Source organism: Zea mays, chromosome 2, assembly GCF_902167145.1.
Source record: "Zea mays cultivar B73 chromosome 2, Zm-B73-REFERENCE-NAM-5.0, whole genome shotgun sequence".
Taxonomy (NCBI): Eukaryota; Viridiplantae; Streptophyta; class Magnoliopsida; order Poales; family Poaceae; genus Zea; species Zea mays.
In genome coordinates this window covers 5969181-5978538 of record NC_050097.1, presented here as the reverse complement: position 1 = coordinate 5978538, position 9358 = coordinate 5969181, and the positions used below count along the sequence as shown (strand labels likewise).

The 9358-nt window shown below is 40.2% G+C and overlaps 1 protein-coding gene across 1 annotated transcript; it reads right to left on the bottom strand.

Annotated features, from left to right (window-relative positions):
* Positions 1 to 628: 628 nt before the first annotated feature.
* LOC100191553 (zinc finger (ubiquitin-hydrolase) domain-containing protein) lies at positions 629 to 4610 on the bottom strand. The gene is made up of 12 exons (NM_001365500.1): positions 4247 to 4610; positions 4054 to 4169; positions 3865 to 3973; positions 3656 to 3770; positions 3256 to 3353; positions 2611 to 2717; positions 2003 to 2252; positions 1854 to 1907; positions 1559 to 1702; positions 1392 to 1456; positions 1093 to 1147; positions 629 to 987 (listed from the first exon to the last, which is right to left on the bottom strand). Exons 1-12 carry the CDS (start codon positions 4595 to 4597, stop codon positions 838 to 840), a joined length of 1614 nt encoding a protein of 537 aa, NP_001352429.1. The 5' UTR covers positions 4598 to 4610; the 3' UTR covers positions 629 to 837.
* Between the last annotated feature and the right edge of the window lie 4748 nt (positions 4611 to 9358).

The following is a 9358-nucleotide window of genomic DNA, read 5'->3' as shown; positions in this document are numbered from 1 at the left end:
GATACTTATTTAAATATTAATTTTTTTGTCTTATTTCTTCGATTACGAAGAATAGGATATGGAATTTTCTATGAAAAATTATAACCTTGTTTAGCATTGAGCTAATTAAGATTTATAAAAAGTAACCTTAACTTTGTTCTATATCTTTTAAAATAATTAATATAAAATGTAAATACGGATATAAATCCGAATGTTTTTTCACATTTTTTGTTGTAGAGAGAAAATAATGCACGAAAAAATTATACACAATTTATTCTTATCTTTCATAATATTCATAACAAAATGGTTAAAGATTAGCACCATAATCTACCGATATCTATGTTTAATATCAAATTTGTTATGTAATTCAGATGTTTAGGATCTATCTCTAATTGGTGCGTTTTTTTTTGTTGGACGTGAAATATTTAGAAAAAAATCTCATGTATGTCACCGGATTTTATATCCATTCCTTTTGTGTCATTGAATAGCATATAGGTGATATTTATTATGTGGATGACATGTAGAGCCAGTGGCACAAAATATAATTCCTGATGGCATACAGGGATTGTCCCTAATATTTAGGTGCAGGGATCTATCTCTAATTCCACCGTTTGACATGAAACGCTTCAAGATTTGGCTATATGTGGTTACGAAATAACTGGCTGTACTTCGATTTAGATTGTATTTTCCACATGTAGTATCCAAGTTCAAATCTTCGAAGCAGTTTATGATCGTACTAATTTTCGTGACAAATCAAACATCACGCTGTAGTTCATCATAACAGGCTAGTAAATACATGCCAATAAGGTTCGTATACGTCTGTTCCAGTCAAGACTAATTGCTACTCAGCAAAGGATACTAATTCCTCCTCTTGCTTGTTCTTGATGACCTTTTACCCTTGCCTCCAGAATCTGAAACCGTAGGGAGTGGAACCAGCGTACCACCCTTGACACCATCGTTCTTCTCTATTGACTTCTGCAGTTTGATGGAAAATTTGAAATCCTTTATCTGCAAGGATTTTAGAAGACAAGTGTCAAGGAATGTCCCTTGTTACTGAACAACAAATACCACCCATTGAAAATATATACTTTACACAAAAACAATGAAAAGCACCTGTTCTTCCAGATCGAGAATCATTTCGTCCTTCGACTTCAACTGTGCTCTTTCCCTGTCAATGCATACTTAACTATTAATATCAACAGACAAAAAAGAAAACCTGTGCTGAGAAGAAAGTAACAGAGTGAGTGACCATTTCACTGAACTGGGACTTAAAAATATATACAGTTCATTGGATCATTGCAAATATCAATGAATTGGGTTACTTCACCAGATGCCATTTGTAGCCTTACAGTATTATTTCTGTTTTTTAGACCATAACAACACTGTTTCCTATTTGCAGAAATCAAACACACCTTTCCTCTATATCTCTTAGTGTCTGGCGCCACATGTCTTGGCTCCTAGTGAGTTTTTCGTTCATCTGCATAAAGGCAAAAAAAAAAATCAACACAACAAATCATTAGCCGTAATAATGCAAACAGCTGGTTGTGATTGATAAATATGCATGAGATAAAATGCTCACATCTGCAACTTTCTTTTTCTCCACAATAAGATTCTCGAGCTTAAGTTGCATCTCTTCAAGCTTATCACTTACAGCTTTATCAGCAGCTTCAGAAATCTGGTGCTCCTTGTTTCTTTTAGCCTCAGACAACAGGCCCTCATAATACTGCAAGCATGAACATTAGGCAGATGGATGCATCAGAGATAACCACATTTTCAGCTGGCTAACAAAGTCTATACAACCTATACATCAGAGACAAACTTTGCTTTCAATAGTGACATAGAAAACTTAGCAGGAATGAACTGCACGTCTGCACCTCTCTCTGAGTTTCAAGTTGGCTTGCCAGGAGACGATTGTACTCGTCCACAATCTATTGAGAAGAACATCGCATATGTAATTTATAAAACGTGTTAACAGCAAGACATGAGGGAGTAACTCAAAATCAAATGAGCTTAAAATTCTTACTGTTTCAGCTTTGCTGCTGAACATAGCTCCACCCATATCAGAGTCATCATTGCACGAGCAGTTTACACATTCATCCCCAGAATATTTACTTTTTGATTTGAACTTAGCATGCTTTGCGTCACTCTTGGATTGATTCAGCCGATGTACAAAACTGTCACCAACATAGTCCCAAACACGTTGTGTTTCCAAATCTAGCGAATAGCAATGCTGAGTATCTTTCCAGTGCTGTTTCGCATGTCCTTCTTGATACCTAGAATATGCAAGTCAATAAGGGTAAGGTTGATTGGCCACGTAGAAAAATTCAACAAATACCAAGCTGTGTATTTATTTCTTCTGGTAATAACTAATGTCCGCATCATCATAAACAAATGTTTTCCATGCAGCAATCTTAACTTGGACTACGTAACCATGTATATCAAATACATTCATATGAACACCCTTAACATGGCAGTGATAACTGATTACTGACTTACACCAGAAAATATTAATATATACAGCCAACTATAGTTAACTTTCAGACAAGAAATGTGACTTGCATGTAGCTTGTTTTTCTTGTCTGAAAACATCAGCTTTTACTGACTGACGGGAGTAAGTCAGTAATGACATACCGTCCGCATCCAACAAAACCACATATCACACATATCCAGAGGTTTCCAGTGGTTTGGCAAACAGAACATGTAGAATTTTCAGACTGCTTCTGACAAAACTGGCATACCTGAAATGCAAACAACTATTGGTAAATGCCCCACTCATGCTCAATAAAGTACTGGCAATAATAAATTGGAGAACATAAGCAAGCATTTCCTTATTATAATGTACCTATGACTCACGTGGTTAACATGACCAAACTCAATATTTTTCCTTGCAGTCCACTTACTTTGAAGATATACATGTAGACATTTATTGAATTCAGCAATAATTATTATGTATATGCCCATGCCTCTGGGTAAGTTCCTATTGTGTGCCCAGAATATCAAATTAACAAGCGCTGAGACATTTGAAAAGGCTTTATGTTGAAATTACTATATAGTTCCAAGTGTTATAAAGAATAGCAAGCACACCAGAAATTCACTAGTCACCAAGAAGATTATGCAAATAACACAGCTATAAATTTAAGTGAAGTACTTGTTATTGCAAATTCAATGCAATGTACATATCATACTAAGAAAATAATAAACGCCAAAATGAGTCCATGTTCTGATTGTTTACTGCCCTAGGGTAAATGATGAAAGAGCAAAGCAACCATTCATTACCGGACAGGATGAATTGGTCCACACTGAAACACATGAGCAACGGAAAGAGTGATCACAAGTAGTTGCCAAAATCCCACTGATGTCCTGATCCAATCTTTCTGACAAATTAACATATTAAGATGGCAGAAAATAGTTAGGTGTACCAGAAACAAGGCAGACAACTTAAACAACCAACAAAATATGAAAAGTGAAAATAATAGATGAAGGGTTGCTGTTGCATCAAACAGAATGGTATTTAAAGTTAAAACTATGGCCAGGATAGAACAGAGGTGCCTAAATCTCTTCAACGGAGATCACAAATTGAATTCAAATGTGACACCATGGTGACACGTACATATGACTATAAATTGTATTGCAGAGGCCCCAAAATACAAAAAAAAATACAAAACAGTAAGTTCACCAATGCAAACAGGACACATTGGAAGTTCAGTGGATCCAGCCGGTGGAGTTGTGGCAACCTCTGAGGAAGGTGTATACTGCACAGCAGCTATAAACAGAACATGGCACACCTCACTCTACACCATGGAAACGAGAGTTAATCGCCAATTTAGCAACGATCTCAAATATGATCAGCGAATAAACTAGAATTCAATTAAGAAGATAAGACACCTCAGAGGTTGAGAACCTCCAGCCATTGAGATCGGCGTAGAACCATTCAGCGCTACTCTGGTCCTCAAACTCCACTAGAACGCTGTACCGGTCCTCCACTCCATCATCCCTACCGTTCGAACAGCATGTGTAACTAAATTGCACAGCAAGCTGGGCATGGAGTCACTTGTTTATGAGGCGGTAACTAACCTGATGAAACGAATGTCGGCTGCACACTCGAGGTGGGGGCCGCAGAAGCGAACAAAGTCCTCCGGCGAAACGCGCGTCGGAACGGCGAGCACCAGGAGGCGCGTGCCGCGACATAGCTGCGAGACGGAGACAGAAAGCAAATGGCGTAAGCGCGCGGAAGGCAATAAGAGAGAACCCGAGGAAGAGTAATTACGGGCAGGTGCGAGTCGGAGGCGGGCTGCGGGGTGGCCGGCCCGGATGAGGAGGAAGAGGTGGCTGCGACCGCCGAGGCGTAGGAGGAGGAGGTGGAAGTGGAGGACGACGAGTGGTAGAGGTGGATGACGCCGCGGGTGTGGAGGATCCTAGGGCTTCGGCTGGGCGCGACGGGGTTTGCGCCGGGGAGCTCGAGAGTAAGTATGGACGATGTGGTGGTAGAGGGGGGAGGGTGGCTGGAGAGCGGACGAGAGGTGGTAACGCCGCCGCTGCTGGTGCCGACTTCGTCGGCGGCGACTGCTGCCACGGCGGCGTCGGGGAAGTCGACGGACTGGATTCGCAGGACGAACATGATGGCTGGGTTCGCTGGGCTTTTGGGCCCTTTCCCTTCTTTTAGGCTCGAATTGCTTTTTTTTTTTGCCTATTTAGATCCATGAGCTATTCCAAAAATAATTAAAGTTTAATCAGTTAGGAGTAAAGGTCTAAACAGAAAGAACTAAAAGTGACTAAAATAGTAAAAAAATTATCAATTCAGTCAGGTTTAGCTCTTATTGTTTGTATCATTGGCTTCTAGGTGACTAAGTTTTAGTCACTTTTACTTTAGCTTCTAAGATCCAAACATGTCATTGATAAACAAGTTGTGTTTATGTGTTGTCATGGATATACAAGGACATGTACCCAAACGGATCTATGTTGTCGTGAGTGAGGGTAGAGTCTCCCGTGTTAGAATTATAGGCATTTTCCGTATCATTTTAATTCCATAAATTAATATTATGATGATGACATATAAAAGATAATTAATCATGACATCAAATATATCCATAACAATATGGATCATGAGAACATAAAGCATATGAATTATATAAATCATATAAATACGATAAACATGTAAACTGACTGGACGATTGAAAATAAACAGATAGAAACACAAACAGAATGACTGTAAAATTAAAACAGACAGATCTATCATATTACAATAAGACAGAACAGATAAGATAAAATCATTCCTAAATATGAAACAACATAGATGAATATATGAAACATATAAAATATCCAGAACACAAATCAGTAAGTAAATAAAACGATCATACCCTCTGATGCGCTCTGATGATCCAGATCCTTGGCCAGCTTCTTTTGTCATGTTGGAGATGTTTTGGGCAGTCGCGTAGACGCTCTCCAAAAACCTAATGTTAGGCATTTTCCTATCAGAGGTTTTGCTGCTGTGCTAAAGCCTGATCCTTTCGATGGTAAAAACTTCTTGATATGGAAGGCTAAGATGGAATTGTGGCTAACTGCAATGTCTTGTTTTCATGCCGCTGAGGGCAAGCCTGCCAACTTACCTCCTGAAGATGAGGCTAAGTTTAAGGCTGAAGACAACCTCTTTCGAGGTGCAGTGATTAGCGCACTTGACACAAAATTCCAGAAAAGCTATATCATCCTTCCCACGGAGAAAGAGCTGTGGGATGCTCTTGTTGGAAAGTTTGGAGTTACTGACGCTGGTAGCGAGCTGTATCTCATGGAGCAGCTGTATGACTACAAGATGGTTGAGAACCGATCTGTAGTGGAACAGGCTCATGAGTTTCAGGCATTAGCTAAGGAACTCGAACTTTTTCCTTGTCCTTTGCCTGATAAGTTTGTGGCTGGCGGTATAATCGCCAAGTTGCCACCTTCTTGGAAGGACTTTGCTACCTCTCTCAAACATAAGAGACAAGAGTTCAATGTGGAAGAGCTCATTGGTACTCTTGATGTTGAGGAAAGAGCTAGAACAAAAGACAATGGAAAAGGTGTGGAGACCTCTAATGCTAATATGGTGCAGAAGAGAAACTTCCACAAGTTTAACAAGAAGAAAAACCAGAACAAACCAGAGAACGCCGAATAAACCTGTTCAACCAGCACAGTTTAAAAAGAAGAACAACAATAACAAGGGAAAGGGAGGATGCTTTGTCTGTGGCAGTGTTCAACATTGGGCAAGAGAGTGCCCTGATCGCAAGTTCACTCAAGACAAGAAATCAGCTAATGTTGTAACCACTGAAACTGAAGAAGGAACATCTGGGTATGGTAATTCTTTACCATTTGTTCTCTCAGTCTGTAATTCACCTGAGTGGTGGATGGACAGTGGTGCAAACATTCATGTGTGTGCTGATGCCTCTATGTTCACTTCCTATCAGGTCGGGAGGTCTAGCGCCTTGTTGATGGGAAATGGGTCGCGTGCTCATGTTCTTGGTGTTGGTACGGTCATTCTGAAGTTTACTTCGGGAAAGACGATGCCATTGAAGAGCGTGCAGCATGTGCCCTCTATCAAGAAGAATCTCGTTAGCGCTTCTATGCTATGTCGAGATGGATACAAAGTTGTTCTTGAGTCTAATAAATGTGTTGTGTCAAAACATGGTACTTTTGTTGGTAAAGGATATGACTGTGGAGGCTTGTTCCGCTTATCTCTGCATGATGTGTGTAATAAACTGGTGAATTCTGTTCATTTTTCTGATGAGTCAGATTTATGGCATTCACGTTTTTGTCATGCAAGCTTTGGCTGTCTTATGCGGTTAGCAAATATAAATTTAATTCCTAAATTTAACTTGGTCAAAAAGTCTAAGTGCCATGTGTGTGTTGAATCAAAACAACCCCGCAAGCCTCATAAGGCTGCTGAGGCGAGGAGTTTGACACCTCTAGAACTTGTTCATTCTGATCTGTGCGAGATGAATGGAATTTTGACCAAAGGTGGTAAAAGATACTTTCTCACTTTTATAGATGACTCCACTAGATTTTGTTATGTGTATCTCTTAAAAACAAAAGATGAAGCGTTCAATTATTTTAAGGCCTATAAAGCTGAAGTTGAGAACCAACTTGAGAGGAAAATAAAACGTTTAAGGTCCGACCGAGGTGGAGAATATTTCTCTAATGTGTTCGATGAGTTCTGCGTGGAACATGGTATTATTCATGAGAGGACACCGCCATTCTCACCACAATCCAATGGGATTGCTGAAAGGAAAAACCGCACTCTAACAGATTTGGTGAATGCCATGTTGAGTACAGCGGGATTATCCAAGGCATGGTGGGGTGAGGCGATTTTGACAGCATGTCATGTCCCGAATAGAGTTCCAACAAAGAACAAAGAGATCACTTTATTTGAGGAATGGGAAAAGAGAAGAGTAAATCTCTCGTATTTGCGCACTTGGGGTTGCTTGGCTAAAGTGAATGTGTCAATCAACAAAAAGCGTAAACTTGGGCCTAAAACTGTTGACTGTATATTCCTTGGGTACTCTTTTCACAGCACTGGGTATAGGTTCTTAATTATAAAATCGGATGTGCCTGATATGTATGTTGATACTATCATGGAATCAAGAGACGCAACATTTTTTGAGAATGAGTTTCCCATGAAGAATACACCTAGTGATACAAGTCATGAGACTATAATTCCCCATGAGCACGAACTGTCGATTCCTATAGATCATGCTGAGGATTCTCACGTGCACATCCCTGAGGAGGATGACACTATAGTCACTCGAAAGAGCAAGAGACAGAGGGTTGCAAAATCCTTTGGTAATGACTTTATAGTGTACCTTGTGGAAGACACACCAACTACCATTAGTGAGGCATATTCCTCTCCTGATGCTGACTTATGGAAGGAAGCAGTAAGGAGTGAGATGGAATCTATTATGTCTAATGGAACTTGGGAGGTCGTTGACCGTCCTTATGGTTGTCAACCTATAGGTTGCAAATGGATCTTCAAGAAAAAGCTTAGGCCTGATGGTACAATTGAGAGGTACAAGGCAAGGCTTGTGGCCAAAGGATATACCCAAAAGGAGGGTGAAGATTTCTTTGATACCTACTCACCAGTGGCTCGATTGACTACAATTCGCACATTAATAGTCGTGGCAGCCTCTTATGGTCTTATCATTCATCAGATGGATGTTAAGTCAGCTTTCCTAAATGGAGAGTTGGATGAGGAGATCTATATGGATCAGCCAGAAGGGTTCATTGCGGATGGTCAAGAGAACAAGGTGTGCAGGTTGATAAAATCGTTGTATGGCCTAAAACAAGCACCTAAGCAATGGCATGAAAAGTTTGATAATACTCTTACAGCAGCTGGTTTTGTTGTAAATGAATCTGACATGTGTGTGTATTATCGGTATGGTGGGGGTGAGTCTGTTATGCAATGCCTTTATGTTGATGACATCTTGATCTTTGGATCAAATCTCAATGTGATTGAGGAAGTTAAAAGTCTTCTATCGAGCAATTTCGAGATGAAAGATTTGGGAGAGGCTGATGTCATTCTAAACATCAAGCTTGTTAGAGAAGCTGATGGTGGGGTAACTTTGTTACAATCCCATTATGTGGAAAAGGTATTGAGTCGCTTTAGTTTTAGTGACTGTGATCCTGCTCCAACACCTTATGACCCCAGTGTGCTATTGAGAAAGAATCGGAGAATAGCAAGGGATCAATTGACATACTCCCAGATCATTGGCTCGCTCATGTACCTTGCAAGTGCAACAAGGCTAGACATCTCTTATGCTGTGAGTAAGCTAAGTCGGTTTGTGTCGAAACCAGGAGATGATCACTGGCGTGCTCTTGAGAGAGTGTTGCGGTATTTGAAAGGTACTATGACATACGATATTCATTATACCGGAAACCCAAAAAGTGCTGGAAGGCTATTGTGATGCCAACTGGATTTCTGATGCTGATGAGCTTTATGCCACAAGCGGATATGTGTTTCTGTTTGGAGGTGGCGCTGTTTCCTGGAAGTCTTGCAAGCAGACTATCTTAACGAAGTCTACAATGGAAGCAGAACTCGCAGCATTAGACACTGCTGGGGCTGAGGCCGAGTGGCTTCGTGATTTCCTATTGGACTTACCGGTAGTTGAAAAACCGATACCGGCTATATCCATGAACTGTGACAACCAAACGGTGATTACAAAGGTTAACAGTTCTAGGAATAACATGAAGTCTACAAGGCATGTTAAGAGGAGATTGAAATCTGTCAGAAAGTTGAAAAACTCCAGAGTTATAACTGTGGATTATGTCCACACATCAAATAATCTGGCAGATCAATTCACTAAGGGTCTATCACGCAATGTGATAGAAAGTGCATCGAGGGAAATGGGTATGAGACCCA

Excerpts from the sequence above, each read along its gene's own strand:
- LOC100191553 (NM_001365500.1), bottom strand. The coding sequence starts at position 4,597 with ATGTTCGTCCTGCGAATCCAGTCCGTCGACTTCCCCGACGCCGCCGTG. Across the intron at positions 1,703-1,853 it reads AACTTGAAACTCAGAGAGAG|TATTATGAGGGCCTGTTGTC; the intron begins GTGCAGACGTGC and ends TCATGCTTGCAG. Across the intron at positions 1,457-1,558 it reads AGAAAAAGAAAGTTGCAGAT|ATGAACGAAAAACTCACTAG; the intron begins GTGAGCATTTTA and ends GCCTTTATGCAG.